Below are 16441 nucleotides of genomic sequence, written 5' to 3' on the forward strand. Positions count from 1 at the left end.
CCTTTTCTGACATCGGTCTGGAGCAAGAAAATGTTTCCCCAATGGGGTACTTAGCTTTAATGAAGACTTCTGATCTGAAATTCGAATTTGAAAAACTTCAGGAGTCGGCCGACCGGCACTTGCGGACTGCTTTTGCATCGGGCACCGCGTGGCAAGAAAGACTGAAGAAAATGGTGTCGGCTGCATCTTTTGTACCCCTGGCGCACTGACATCAGGGAGGAGGTGACAGCAACTGACGCCGGACCTAGACTTTGGAACTGGGGCCGACTGCAGGTGGCCTGCCAGCAGGATAACCCAATTGTAATGACTGCAACAGTGAAACACTATGAACATCTGGAAGAATGGGTGCAGGTTCTTTAAATTCTTTCTGTAGCAGCTCAGGAGCATTTTCTGAGGGACTGGGAAACTTCTGTGTTCTCCCATTGAAAACACTGGCACATTCTAGAAACAAACAGTCTCACAAAACAAGAACCCCCCCCCGCCCACACACACACACACAGGGACAGTCGGAAACTGAGCTTTTCTCTGAGTCTGGATCATAAATCTGAGAAGAAAGCCCTGTATCCATCCCTTCAATCTCCTGCCCAGATTCAGAATCTTGGATCTCTTCAGGAAAGGAGGTATCTTTCTTTTACCAGAAACTCCTTACAAGAAGGATCAATAAATAGCCTGAATTAAACCTTGAGACAGACCCAGTAATATACTCTTGTCTAAGGAAATTCGAGGAGTAGATACATGCTTATTTTTTGGTTTCTTTTTGACAAAAAAAACGGGACCAACAGTGTTTACAGCAGCATCTTCCCCAAGGATGGGCAGAACATTCTGACAAAGAGGACTGATAAGAGTGGCTCTCCTTTGCCCACTGAAGGGACTCCGAATGCCACAGTGGACATGGAAAACCCCCAGTCCATAGTGGCTGTAGGTGATACGACAGAGGGATCCAGGGTGAAAGAGGAGTTGACTGAGGTACAACTAATGGCCATAGCACAGGCAAATTAATAACCTGCTGTGATGGCAAAGGTTGTTTGCTTAACTTTTTTTGTGCTGGAAGAAGGACCAATTGTAGGAACAATGGATTGCTTCATGGTCAAGCTAAAATGGTGCCTCTTTCCTTGGGGGGAAAACAAGCTGCAAATGTCAGTAAAAACTAGAAGTCTTTAAAAGTCACTTTTTCATAGACAAATACAGTAAAAACACTTCAGAACATTTTGCCAGCACCACAAAGTAAATTAAACACAATTTCACCACTGAAAAACAGTTTTAGTTACTTTAAACAAACTTTAAAATGGCAGGAAAAAAAAAAGAGGTCTCCCATTTAAAACTAGAGTCTTATGACAGTCTGTTAAAACACAAACTCATAGCTTTAAAACTTTCCTGAAGAAGAAAGTATTGATAATAAACAAAATTACTGAATGGAAGGTTTTCTCCCAAAAGAGAACTTATCTGCCAACAAAGGAAAAGAGTGTAATTGTTGGTAGCAGAAAAGCTATGAAGGGCTGGGTACCCAAACTTGTCTGGTCAGCTCAGGTCCAGCTACTAAGCAATTTGGGTGCATGGAAGGTGCCTTGAAAGTTTTGGAAGCTGGCTGGCTCTTACATCCTTGGCTAGATAGAAACCATATACCTAAGGCTATCACAGCAGTGATCAATATGATGAACATCATACAGAGACCAACTTTTATACAAGTGGTGGCATACTGCTACTACTAAATGCGTTTCCTCAATAGCAGACCACTAAAAAATTGTGCTACTTGGTTCAAATTACAGACAGCATTATTCCCAACCACAATGTCTGCTGCAAGTGCTGTTGAAGTTCCGTGTTTATATAAGCTGCTGTCTTACTTTGATTACAGTAAATCTGATATACCAGTGTTAACATCTACTTGTACAGTGCAATGTGCTCTTCTGCAAATGCTCCTTAACTCAGGCAGTTTTACAAAAAGGTTACATAAAAAATGGGAAGCATTAAAATGTGCAGCATTATGTCTACTTAAATTTTAGGTTTCAAACAGAATTCACTAACTACTTCATGGCAGTCATCTAATCAACAGCCCAAATGCCTGTAACAGCTGCAGCTGTAACACATCACACACATACCTGCAATGGTGCAGAGCTTTACCATCTCAGTATACCTTACAATGAAAGGTAGCTTGCATATTAAAGCACTGTCATTCTCAATTGAGTATTGAATATGAAAAAAAATTAACTATTGCGAACAACTCTCCTGCAGCATATCTTGGACATCTGCAGTACAACCAGAAGTTAGTTGTAGCAGCAACAGCAGTATAGCCTGGAAGAGGCCAGGATACTACAAAGCACATGTTTTTTCCTTCTCTGTCCTCCGTGCTGTTTTGAAGCTAGCCAGGACAGTTGCAGATTTCCAGCAGATCAAGTCATTCCCAATGGTTAGTGGCTGTCACACCAAGTGAAAGATCTCCAACTGGCACCATTTAGCTTGAGTTTCTCAAAAAGCTTCAAATGTTCTGTGGTTCATGCAAAGCATGCAGAATACCCAAGTGATGATTAGGGTTCAGGAGATTTAATGCAAATATAATAAAATGCAAAAATGAAACTACATGGTGAGATTCTGGAAAAAAATAATTCTTCAGTTCCATGGTCTGCAACTGCCAAATTAATTCTTCCGAACTACAACCTTATGCGCATCTCTTAATGCTACTAAAACCTTAAACACATTTCGGCACACTGACAATAATATACAAGTAAAACTACATAGTATACAATTTTAAACGACGAAGGTAAAGCAAAATTACACATTGTACAATTAATTTAATAATGAAGGTAAAGCATATCAGCTACTAAATGGAAAACATATCTGGTAAGGTTTGAAAAGGGACAGTGACAGTCTAAAGCCTATGACCAGTGCTAACACTTCTTACATGTTCACCTACATTGTATCAATAAGAAAGGAAATAGATGCGCTAACATGCCAGACAACAGTAATTATACTTATTTACCCCAGAAGACTACCTGTCAGTATGACTGACATCTAGTCACCTTTCTCTTTTTGAGGCAACAATGGCATTTACAGATCAGGAAACAACCAATTTCATAGATAAAGGTTTTTAGATGCTTTTTTTTCCCTTTGTTAGCAATCAACTAACCACTATCTAATGTCTTCTCTTCAATTAAATACTTTTTTCCCCACTCTGTTCAACTTAACTGTAGTGTGGTTAACAGTTAAAAACCAGGAGGTTATCACTCTGTCTGGAAGACCTGGGGATTTTCATTTTTTGCTAATTTACATTCCCAAGCTTGCTGGCCGAATGCATGAATGCACACATCTGCTGGCATGCCAATTCACATTCTAGATGCACTTGACTCTTGTAGACTGATGCCAGCACAACTAACACGTCTCCAAGACTCCATTTTTCACCAAAGGAGTGTGCAATGGCAAGAAATTCTATGTGGTCCTCCCCTCCCTTCCCCATAGATGAGATAAATGAGCAGTCAGCCACTAAACCTCATTTCCTAAACTGGCCTTACCACTCTGGGCAAACTGAACTGATACAGAACAAAGACATTGCATTTGGTACTAAGCCAGTGTGCCAATGCTCCCATTTTTTTCCAGCAATAAAACTCTGCACCTTCAGCCAAACCTAAAATTCAGTCTGCACATAACTACTCTCAGTTACAGTCATGTGATTACAGAACGTGCTGTTACAGCTTGGTCACCGATGACGAGCTTGAGTCTGTCTCTACCACAGTCAGCAGCTCAATGCACTGCTAATCCCTCTCCCATTATATAAAACAAAACACAATGAAATAATCAAAAACCCAGAATCTAACAGCTAAACAGAACGCAGACAACAAACACTGGTTATACTACATAACACAAGCTCTAGACTTTTCATTTGTAATTTCACAAAACAGTGCGAAATGTACTTTGCTTATTTTAACAGATGTAAACTATTTATTTGAGTATTTGTGACCAAATATTGTTAAATACATAACTTGCAGCACTTCTGTCATCAAGTTAAAATGTCAAACAAAAACACCAATATTTACATTTAACATTAAGAAATGTTACATAATGACACATTAAGGCGAAAATTCTTTTGGCTTATACTTCTGAAGAGAATGATATTAAAGAAAGCAAAACTGATGCAAAATCTTCATTGAGAGATCATGATTGAAGCTACAATAAATCTTACAAAAATATGATGTAAGCTGGCAATCATTCCATTCAATATCTTGTAACAGGTCCATTAAATGGACCCATAATTTAAACAGTCTCAACTTTAAAATTATATATATAAAGGTTGCCCTCTTCACATATTAAAAATTACAGCTCTGGCAAACAACTTTTAGGCCACAGTCTTGAAGGTCTGCAGTATTAAGTTGGTTTGATGGATCAGACGATTTGCACTGACAAACACATTTGATGCCCTGTTAAAGACAAAAAAAAAACAAAGTAGCACTTGCAGTATAAACTGAGCATCTTAAAAAGCAATACCAAATAAAATGCATGCTGATTTAAGGCTCAGGGGAGGGTAATGCAAATATCTTTTTAATCAAACTAACAACTGCAAATAGCACACACCGTCAAATCTTCATAATGTTGATAACTATTAAAACTAGTAATCTTTCATAGCAACACTAATGAACCTTAATAAATACAACTCAGCAACCATATCAGAATGCACAGTAACCTAGACTTAAATATGCTACAGTCAAATATTAGCAACAAAATATAAAGCTATGTACTCACCATAATGTTCCATCTCTGTTGTCGATCTTCATTCATTCATTCTTGACTAGTGAGTTACAATCCTTGGAAATGACTCGGCCATTATAGAGCTTGCGTCAGCCAAAAAACTCTTGAGCTAAGAACCTATCCACAATGCCCCTCTCTCTACTACCTCAGATCGAGTTTGCAGCTAAATAGTATGATAGAAGAACATATATAAAAAGGTAGAAGCCATGTCCAAGGTTAAACCTATATGTTCCCAGAACAAGTGTTCGATCCTCCACGAAATCTGCAGGAGGGGGAAGAAGTATGGGATGTGAAGAATGAATGAAGACTGACAACACAGACAGAACATTTATGGTGAGTATTTAACTTCTTTATTTGATGCTGTCAATCTTCATTCATTCTTGAGTAGTGAGACAGACTCTCCAGCTATTTTAGGTACCATATCAGATTTTTAATGAGTGATAAAGGTATGTGGAGTTGCTCATGTAGTGGCTGCACATATTTCATCCATGGAAGCCTTGGAGTAGAAAATAGCTGATGTGGCTACTGATCTAGTGGAATGCGCTCTCACAGGTGCTGATAACTTGTGGTTGTTATGATTATAAATGCAGGTAACACAATCTCTCAGCCATCTTGACGAGGTAACTTTTGAGACAGGTTTTCCCAGAGTTGGAGCTGAAAAGAAAACAAAAAAACTGGTCCAATTTTCTAGACTCTAGTCCTGGTGAGGTAGAAACATAATTGTCTATGAATATCCAATAAAGGCAAGCAATATTCACCTTTACTGGAGAAATTTTGGAAGAAAGCGGGCAAATCAATAGCTTGATTTATATTAGACTCAGACCACCTTAAGAAGAAAGGAAAGGTTCATTCTTAAAACCCTATCCCTATGAAATATCAGCTACGGGGGTTTCGTACATAAAGCTTGAATCTTAGGAACTCTTGTGGCAGAAGTAATGGCCACTAGAAAAAGAGTTTTCCACAACAGAAACTTGACATGGCAAGTCACTGCAGGATCAAAGGGAGGAAGTACCAAAGATTGCAAAACCAGTGTTAGATCCCATGGAGCTATAGGATCCTTGAAAGGGGATTTTAGACGCAAGACACCTTCATGAAAAACTCTGCATAATCGAAGGGAAATTTAGAGAATGATCATTGCAGCCATTGTGGAAATTAGAAATGGATGTTAAATGAACTTTAATGGTGGAAGCAGAAGCTCCTTGATCAAAAAGGGAAGCTAAAAATTACAAGACTTTTTCAACAGGTGCCAAAAGGGGGTCTAGATTATTCTTACAGGCTCAAAATGAAAATCTCTTCCATTTGCGAACACAGAGTTTCCTGATGGATGGTTTATGAGAAGCCAGAAAAATGTTTTGTACTGGGGAAGCTATATTACTCTGCCTGGTGACTAATGGAATTGGAGGAGCAAGCTGTCAGTTTGAGACTATGAAGGCTGGGGTGCACCAGTCACTGCGGATGAGGCAGTAGGTATGGAACTGGGTCCAGAATTCATGGACAGTGAATTAGATGATGCCAGAGAAAGAGGAACCATACTTATCAGGGCCAAAAGAGTACAACGTGGATCACTTTACTTCTCAACCACTTGGCTTTCTTCAAGAAAGTACAGTTTTGTACCTACCATAAATGTAGATGTCCGAACTGGATAGCATCTGCAGTCATAACAAATGGGTTGTCCTGTCGTCAGGCAGCCCTTCGGTCGGCCGGATTCCAAAGTCTGGGTCCGGCTTCGGCTGATGTCGCACTCCACCCGACGTCATCTCTGCTGGTCTCCGGGTATAAAGGCATCAGCCGACGCCATTTTCCTCAGTGTTTCTTGCCCCAGATGCCAATTGCCCTCTTGGAAAGCTACATTTTGGATAAATGCCAATGTTTCCAAAATAGTAGAAGGCAAACACAAAAAATAAATATGTATGTACATATATACAAACGAATACACCATAAGAGACTCCCCCCCCCCAGCTAGCTATTAGGAGGGTAAATACCCTAGGAGTACCGCAGAGGGGAAGGAGGGAGGGTAATCCTGACTGCAGATGCTATCCAGTTCAGACATCTACATTTATGGTAGGTACAAAACTGTACTATGTCCTTCATGGATGCATCTGCAGTCATAACAAATGGGTAGAATACCATAGCCAAACTAGGGGAGGAGGAATAATAATTATGGTGTAGTCAGGATCCCTTGCAGTACAGCAGTGGCAAACCCTGCTCGGGATCTAGAATATAGAGGTAAATTATAATGCTTGGCAAATGTATGCACGGAGGTCCAAGTAGCCGCCTCAATAATGTCCTTGGTTGCCACTCCTCTTAAGAAAGCTGTGGTAGTGGCTGTAGCCCTTGTAGAATGAGGTCTTATGTTCTGTGGAATTGGTTTTCCATGGTAGGAGTAACAGAATCTTATGCAATTTCCTATCCATTTGGAGATTGTCTGTTTGGAAATTGCTTTTCCTTCCCTTCCTGTTGCATAGGCTACAAAGAGCTGGTCAGTTTTTCTGTTACCTTTGGTTCTGTCCAGGTAGTAGCGTAACTGTCTGTGTACATCCAAGGTATGCATTATTCTTTCACCTCTGTTTTGTGGATTGGGAAAGAAGGTAGGTAGGTGGATTGCCTGGTTTAAAGACACTCTGGATACCACCTTAGGCATAAATGTAGGATTAGTTCTCATGGACACCCTATCTTGATGGAAGATTAGGAAGGGTTGCACTGCCATTAAGGCCTGTAGTTCCAAAACCCTCCTTGCTGAAGTAATAGCCAGTAGGAAAGCAGTTTTCCATGACAGGTGTTGTAGATCTGCTGTTGCTGCTGGTTCAAACGGAGGGAGTGTCAACTTTTCTAGTACAAAATTCAAGTCCCATGCTGGTAATGGTGGTTTCCTAGGAGGTTTTACATTCTTGATCCCTCTGAGAAACTGCCTGAGTAGAGGATGTGAAAAGACAGGAGGATCAAAGCTGTATTCTGCTGAAATAGCTGATGCATGTATCTTGATGGAGGAATAGGACAGGCCTGTATGTAGAAGCTCTGCCAAGTACTCCAGAATGTTAGCAATATCTATGTTCGACACATCTTTTCCTCTTTCAGTACTCCAAATGACGAACCTTTTCCATTTTCCTGCATAGTTCCTTCTTGTTGAAGGTCTGCGGCTTCAAGGATAATGTCTTTAACCCTTTGTGAAAGGTCTGGGTTAGTTACTGCTATGTGATGTTCCAGGCAGTCAGTTGCAAGGTTTTTAGGTTTGGATGTATGATGTTGTAGTTGTTCTGAGTTAACATCAGAGGCATCAGGGTATTGACCACATTTTCTCCCGAGACATGCTCCTCAGCAATGGGTACCAGTGTTGTCTTGGCCAGTTCGAGCTATCAGAATTATCCTTGGACGTTCCTCTTTGATTTTCAGTAGTACCTTGTGCATCAAGGAAGAGGTGGGAATGCATATGCTGTCAGGCCTTTCCAGCTGAAGGATAGAGAGTCCACCTTCCATGCAAGTGGGTGGAATGTCCTTGTGCAGAATTTTTGAGCTGGTGATTTTGTGGGAAGCGAATAGATCTATTTGTGGCATTCCCCATTTCTTTGTGATGGCCTTGAAGATGTCCGGTGTAGCATCCATTCGTGAGCATCCGAGGTGGTTCTGCTTAAAATGTCTGCTAGGGTGTTCTCTTTCCGGTACAAATATTGCCTGTAACTGGATGTTGTAGCTGAGAGCCAGATTCCAAAGGTCCAAAGTCATTCTGCATAGGGGGTAAGAATGAGTGCCTCCCTGTTTGTTGATGTACCACATGACTGTGGTGTTATCTGTCCTTATCATCAAATGGCCTTCTTTGAGGAATGGTCTGAATTTTAGGATTGCCAGTTTTACTGCCAGCATTTCTTTTTGGTTTATGTGCAGGTGCAGCTGGTCCTGAGTCCACAGTCCTTGTACGCATTTGTCCAGCATGGGTGCCCCCCATCCTATGTCTGAGGCATCCGTTGTGATGGTTTGGGTTGCTCGAAAGTTGTGGAAGGGTAAGCCTGGGTTTGACTGGCATGCCCGAGCCCACCATAGGAACTCCTGTTTTAAGCATGGGATTAGTGGTATTTCTGTTTCTAAGCTGTGCCTGTGTTGAGACCATAAATTCTTTAGGTACCACTAACTTTCTCATATGCAGTCTGGCATGTGGGACCAAGATTATGCATGATGCCATGAAGCCCAAGGCCTGCAGAACTTTTCTTGCTGTTAGTTTGTTCTGCTTTGTTAATGCCAAGAAGTAAAGAGGGAGTTCTTTTTGTTTTTCTGCAGTTAGGAATGCCATCTGTTTTACTGTGACCAATTCCGCGCACAAGAAAGTTCTTGTCTGGGATGGTATCAGTCTTGACTTTTGAAAATTGACTGTGTATCCCAGGGCTTGTAGCAAGTAAATGACCCTTTGTAAATCTGTTGTCAGCTTGCTTTTGTTGTCCGCTTGTAACAGGCAGTCGTCCAGGTATGGATAAATTTGGATTCCCTGTACTCTGCAGTGAGCGATTACTGATGCCAGGCATTTTGTGAATACTCTGGGCAGTAGATAAGCCAAAGGGCAATGCTGAGAATTGATAATGCTCTGATCCTGCAAGAAATCTGAGGTATCTTCTGCAATTTGGTCGAATGGGGACGTGCAGGTAGGCCTCCTTGAGATCTAGAGTTACCAGCCAACACTCCTTGCCCAGCATGGGAAGAAGTTGCTGTAGGGTCAGCATTTTGAATTTTGGGACAATGATGTATGTGTTTAAGATGGACAGGTCGAGAATAGGTCTCCAGTTTTTTCTTTTCTTGGTACTAGGAAGAGTCTGGAGTAGAATCCTTTGCCCTGTTCTGTTATTGGTACCCTTTCCACAGCTCTTATCTTTATTAATTCTGCTGTCTGGTGCAGGGCTTCTATTTTTGATTTGGGGCAGGTTTGGCATTCCTCTTTTACTGGTAAAGTGTGGAAGTGGAACCAGTAGCCTTGGTCTATGGTTTGCAAAATCCACTTGTCTTTTGTAATATAGTGCCAATTTTTCGAGAATAAGGCTAACTTTCCGCCTAATGGTGCTGCTATTTGCTCCCTGGTAGGCGGAGTCAGAGCCAAGTCACTGTGATTGTCCTGTTGCAGTGGCAGTGGTTGCATCTGTGCCTCGGTTATTGCCTTGCCACTGTCGTCCTCTGTAGGCACCTCCTCTGGATTGATTTCTGCCCCTAGGGCGTCTGTTCCTGCCCCTTTGGGATCTTGTGGAGTCAGGAAAGGACCAATTTTTGGCAGGCCAGTTCCTGCTAAACCTTGGGGGCTAAACCTGTAGGAAATCTTTAACTGTTTGTACAGATTTTGCCTTTTCTTCCATTTTCTTCATTACCTGCTGGGCAGGTTCCCAAATAGACTGGCCTTATCCATAGGAGCATCCAATAGCTTAGCTTTAACATGATCCGGCAAGACCTGTTCTTTCAACCATGCATGCCTTCTTATCACTGTGCCAGTCATGGCTGATCTAAATGAAGCCTCCAGTGCATCATAGCCACATTTTAAAGAATGGTTACTAACCTGCTGGATGTTATTCACCATTTCTAATACATATTTCTTATCTAAAGATTCATCAGAGGACAGCTTTTAATTAACTGATCAAGCATAAACTCTTGGTATTGGATCATGTGAAACTGACAGTTTAAAGCTCTAGCTGAGAGAGTAGCAGAGGTGTAGACTTTTTCCCCATCTCTCTAAGGACCTGGATTCCCTTTCAGAGGAATAGGGTTTTTGCTGTGGTCGAGGCTACTGCCTTAGGCCCCTGGGATATAGTTTCGGGTCTGCAAGTGGGGCCTTGTATAGGTGGTGATGAGTGTCTGGCACCCTGTAAAATCTATCTGGTTTGGCAGGGGCTGGAGGTAAGGAATCAGGTGCAGTGCAGACATCATTAAATGCATCGTCCACAACAGATAGGACAGGAGGTATAGCTAAGGGCCTATGTTGTGGTAAGTGCAGAAAAGTCCTAAGCCTTTTTCTTGAATCTGAGAAATCTTGTCCCTGCCATTGGAATTGTTCTCTCATGGCATGTAAGGTTTCCCCAAAGGAGAATTCCTCTGGTGGAGAGGCAGCTGGAATGGATTCTTCAGCATCTGAATCTTCATAATTGGAAAAAGGAGCCTCTGGCTGGTCTGTAATGTCTGAGTCATCCGCAGAATCATCAGAGGACACAGGCTCGGGGGGCTCTGCTCTATACTAAATCTTCTGCCAGAGTAAGCATTTGTGAACTAGAAGTGGGCCTGAGTGAGGGTGGTTTAACAGGCACTGATTTAGCTGATTTGGCTGCTTTAGCCCTGGCAAAGGCCTTAATAGACATGGCTGCAGGAGGCCTAGCAGCACCACGTGCTGGGGTAGAGATATCCAAGGGGATGGTGTCTGATAGATCAGTAGGAACCACAGTTGTAGGCAAAATTTCTGAGGCTGATTCAGATAAGGTAGCAGGAGCCTCAGTAGTAGTCATGGATTCGGCTGAAGATTGACCAGTTTTCGGTTTCGCCGAAACCGAGACACTCGCGGCTTGCTTAACCGTGGTTTCGGCCGAAACCGCGGACCGCGAGTGTCGGTCTTTTTCTTTGCATTTTTTAACAATTTGGGTAGTCGGAGGATCCGACGGCATAATGTATGCAAAATCTGAGCTGAAAAACTGTTCAGCAAACTCCGACCGACGCCTAAGCGTTCGTCGGTTGAAGGAAGCACAGGCCGAACAGGCTGCTACGTCGTGGTCTGGGCCTAAGCAAGGCAGACAGTAAGAGTGGAAATCTTTATGAGGTATTTGTTTCCCACAAGTTAAACAGTTGTTGACTTTTTCTGACATCGGCTGAGGCAAGAAAGGGTCCCCAACGGGGTACTTAGCTTTTTAGAAGTCTTCGAAGTAGTATTCGGTAGTAGTAATCTCTGGATCTGACCGACCGGCACTTGCGAACAGCTTCTGCTTCGGGCGCCACGCGGCAAGAAAGACTGAGGAAAATGGCGTCGGCTGATGCCTTTATACCCGGAGACCAGCAGAGATGACGTCGGGTGGAGTGCGACATCAGCCGAAGCCGGACCCAGACTTTGGAATCCGGCCGACCGAAGGGCTGCCTGACGACAGGACAACCCATTTGTTATGACTGCAGATGCATCCATGAAGGACATCAGGGGAATGAGAGGAAAGGCGTAGAGAAATCCCAAGCGCCAAAAGAGAAGGAGTGTGTCTCTCGGAGGACCCCCTGAGAGGGAATTAGGGCAAAATAGCTGCTGCCTTTGTTGTTCAGTGGGGAAGCAAAGAGGTTGTAGCAAGGCTGGCCCCATCAACAAAAAATTTCCATCACCACCTTGGGAATGAGAGACCACTGATGAGCCAACAGAATGCATCCACTCAGTTTGTCCATTATCACACTGGAACTCCCCGGGATATGCATTGCAACTAGAAAGCAGATGAAAGATATCACTCACTTCCATATCCTGAGGGCTTCCCGGCACAGGGGGTAAGGTCTAGTTCCACCCTGTTTGTTGATGTACCAAACCACTGACATGTCAGATTGAATTGCAACTGTCCACAGACTGAGGGCAGATTGAAAGGCTTGCAATGCTAACAGCACTGCCCTCAATTCCAGGAAACTGATGTGCAAATTGGCGTTGTGCGGAGACGAAGTGCCTTGGACTGTCCTTCCCAGATAATGCCCCCCACACTCAATCTGGGAGGCGTCCCGTTATCACTATGGCATTGGGCTGAGAGGGGAGAAAGGGACAGCCTAGAACAATTTATTTTGACTGCATCCACCAGGATAGATCCTTCCTGCAGTGACTTGCTAATAGAATAGGATAGATCATCAGATGCGTTAGGATGGACCATTGTGCCGCTAAGAGCCACTGAAGTAGCCTCATTTGAAATCTTGCCAGAGGTACTAAGATAATGGTTGCTGCCATAGACCCTAAAGTTTGAAGGACAAGATGAGCAGGGACTTTGTCTTTGGATATGATGGATCCTACTTGAGACCTTATCTTTTGTAGTCTGTGAAGAGGGAGAGAAGCTAAACAAGCAACTGTATTGTGGCAAGCTCCGATAAACTTCACGTCTTGTGTTGGAGTCAGCTGGGATTTTTTTCTGTTGACTAATACCCAAAGAGTTGAAAAGGTGCAGGATGAGATCTGTGGCTTGAAGCAGTAGACAGCTGGTAGGGGTGGTGAGGAGCCAGTCATCTAAGTAAGGAAACATCTGGAATCCATGTAGTCTCAAATGAGCAGTGACTGCCGCCATGCATTTGGTGAACACCCTGGGGGCTGTGGTGAGACCAAAGGACAGCACTCCGAACTGGAAAGGATGGTCTCCTAGCTAAAAGCAGAGATATCTTCTGGACTGCCTGTCCATTTTTATGAGGTAGCACGCATCTTGAAGGTCTATGGAGCATATCCAATCATTTTCCTCTAGAAAGGGAAGTATAGACTGATCTGTGACCATACTGAATTTTTTTGCTGAACGAACTTGTTCAGAAGGCTGAGATCCAAAATTGACCTCCAGTCCCCTGTCTTTTTTGGCATTAAAAATAACCTTGAGTAAAATCCGGATCCCATCTGGTCTGGTGGAACTTCTTGGATGACTCTCTACTAACAGATTTTGGACTTCAAAGGCTGCTTGGTCCCGTTGACTGGGTGGTACATTGGGAACTCTTCTTTGTGATCTTGGAAAAAGAACAAAGGGGATGTGATAACTCTGGTAATGATTTTTAGCACCCAAGAATCTGAAGTTATTAGCTGCCAGGCCACTGGATGCAGTGAAAATCTTCCCTCAACTGCTTCCAGAGGTAAACATTCGGGCCCCCTTTCAAGAGCACTGCTAAGGTTGTCCAGTGAAGATGTCTCTGGAGCTCTGATTTCACAGGCTGCTTTGCCACAGAACTGGCGTCCTTCCATTAGGGCTCCCCCCTCTACACTGAGGGGAGCTTCTGCCATGTGTGTCCTGAAAAGTCGTTTGGGGCTTATTGAACCGTATATCTTCCCACTCCTCTGATTCCTGGAGTAGGATTGCTGAGGAGTACAAAAATGAATGCTCACAGCAAAAAGGGTCTTTCCATCTTTTTTGCACCTGGCTAGTGCGTCTGTGGCTTTGGGGCCAAATAAGGAAGACCTGTCAAAAGGAACACTGACGAAGGAAGACTTGAAAGGTTCCACAAATTCATGCAAGCGCATCCAGACTTGATGCCTTATGGCAACGCCTGAACCTGCTGCTCTGGTCATCTCCTTGGCTGCATGTGCCATGCGCTGCATTGACGAGTTCGATATAGACTCCAGAGTGGCCAGCTGAGAGGCACTTTTGTCCCACACCTCGTCAGATAGCTCCAGCGAGGGTATAACTCCTTTATCAAATCCTTCTGGAGTCTAGTGAAGTGTGCACTGAAATTCAAGGACCTGAGGGTGAAGGTCGAAGCACAGACCTACTTTCCAAATCTGTCCATTGTCCTAAACTCTCAGGTGGATGGACAGTGGGACTCTCACCGGCGAGTTCCTTCTTGGTGGCTGATGCCATGACCATGGCATCTACTGCTAAGCCTTTTGCCCAGTATTGATGATCTTTGGGGACTGAAAATTTTGCCTGGTCTCTGGGGAATCAGTTCTATGGAATCAGAGACCTTCCATGCCTGCTGTGCGATCACTTTAATGAGATAGTCAGAGGCCGGCTTCACCCAGGAAGTAAATGGGTGAGCAGCAAAGGCTTACAAGTACACAGATTTCTCAGAGGACGGGTCTTTGGGCTTCCAATCACCCCTCTGTTTTAGGATCTCCAAGATGTCTCCAAAGGAGACATCTTCTGGGGGTGACCAAGGGGAAGCCTCCACCTCATCAAACTCTGCATCTTCTGTGACAGATTCTTCCGGGGAATCCAAGTGCTTCTTCTTGCACGTCTTCTTTCAGGGTGGTTTCTTAGTGGGAATCTCTGAGGAAGACTCTGAAGAAGAGGGGCCCTGTACAGGGTTGCAACTTTGGTGCTCACTGTCTTGATGTGCAGGATGGTGGCAGCTCTGGACCAGAAGGGTACTGACATACAACACTCCGATACAGAAGGGGCCAGCTGAGAGCCCACAGAGGCTAATGCCCTCTCCATGACCTGGAAGGCAGGCCTCCCGAAGAGGGACGAGAGCCCGGAACTAAGAACCTTGGAACCGAGGTCACACCCCGCTCCAAAGGACTGCCATCTGAAGCAGGAGTCGGGGAAGAACCTGCAACTATCAGGGCTCTGAATAAAAAATAAGAACTAATCCAAAGCTTTCAGAACTGACAGCTGAGCTATGGCCCCGAGGATCTACCGGTTCCAAGGGAACCAAAGATGTCAGAGCAGTCCCTGGAGCAAGAAGAGGAGTGCCTGTCAGCACAAAGACAGCTGAAACCAGGGAAATTGAAGTGGTGGGTTCTAATCCTCTTGAGGAGGTCAGAGGAAAATCTGGAGGAGTCCTAGGAGGAAAAAACCCAACTCCTGAGGGGAAAGTGGTCTGAGAAGAGGCAGGAAGACCCCTGGCTGCCAAAAGCTGATCCACCAACCTCACAATGTCTACCTCGGAAAGACTCCTGGAAGATGGAACAAACATCCCAGAGGAAGATTCAGGCGTTTCCAAATAGGGATTGGGAAGCTGACCCATGAATAGTTCTATGTAAGGGGAATACCTTGTCCTGGGAACATGTAATGGCTCAGATTTTGCCACCGAAGGGGTAAGTAGAGTCTGCAATGGTGCAGACAGTGAAGATGGTACCAAATGTGAAATTAAAGAAACTGGTGCCAATGTCAGCACTGAAGCTTTCGGTGCTGTAACAGTAGTAGTAATTGGTGCTGAAGGTTCTCGTTCCTTCAGTTCTGGAACCTTAGCCTTTGGTTCCAAGGAGGCTGATGGAACTACAGGTTTGTGTTTCTTATTCTCTGGTGCAGAAGGACAGCTCAGCATGGAATGACTTCTCTTTTTAGTGTGGTCAGATTTAGTGGTAGGATCTGGCCTACACAAAGCTTCTTCGAAAGAAGATTTTAATGTTCCTTTTAAAATCAATTTTTTCGTCTTTCTAAGGCTCTGGAACTGAAAGGCTTGCAGACAGAACAGTCACTATCCAAATGGGGTGGATCCAAACAGTATACACATGAATGATGACCATCTGAATTCATAGGATCATTAGAGGTTACTAGACTAATGGCCCTGGGTCCCTTACAAGCATAGCCAAGAGTTTAACCACAAAAAGAAACCTCAGGTCAGCACTTATCGCTCCTGTCAATGAGGGACATAAGCGGAACCCCTGGGACAAATCTGTGGCTTCCCATCCATTCATCAAGGCTGCGCTTGAAGAGGGCCAGCGAGGTACTCAGACGTGTATGGGAAGTCTATTCCAGAGACAGGGCAGCCCCTGGGAAACAAACCTGTCTCTTCAGCAGGTTTTGTTGATTTTGCATATTAGATTCAGGCCTTTCAAACGGGTAATGCACGAGGAGTTAGACTTACAGATATGGAGCATCTCTAGTAAGGCAGAGTCTGAGATTGCCTTGTAGGCGAGACACAGATCATCTCTGAGAAATCAGTATGATACAGAGTAGAGTGAGAGTGATTTGAGCTTGTCTGCAAAGTTCAGGTGTTGGAGGCCATGGATTCTCTCTAAGGTATTTCTGTGGCCTTTCCAGTTGGTGCAGATGTTTGGAGAGGTACATACCAAACGGGGCGTTATACTAAATTACTGGTCTAATGAGGGAGGAGT

At 43.8% G+C, this 16441-nt stretch overlaps 1 protein-coding gene across 1 annotated transcript in view; it reads right to left on the bottom strand.

Annotated features, from left to right (window-relative positions):
- Positions 1-3907: 3907 nt before the first annotated feature.
- The window catches only part of PDCD10 (programmed cell death 10), a 422401-nt gene continuing 409867 nt past the window's right edge, over positions 3908-16441 (bottom strand). The window contains exon 6 of the mRNA XM_044070001.1: positions 3908-4406. Coding sequence (XP_043925936.1) covers positions 4325-4406 — 82 coding nt within the window. The 3' untranslated portion in view covers positions 3908-4324. The remainder of the gene's footprint in view (positions 4407-16441) is intronic.

This window comes from Protopterus annectens, chromosome 4.part1 (assembly GCF_019279795.1).
Source record: "Protopterus annectens isolate FY-2018-M chromosome 4.part1, PAN1.0, whole genome shotgun sequence".
NCBI lineage: Eukaryota > Metazoa > Chordata > Ceratodontiformes > Protopteridae > Protopterus > Protopterus annectens.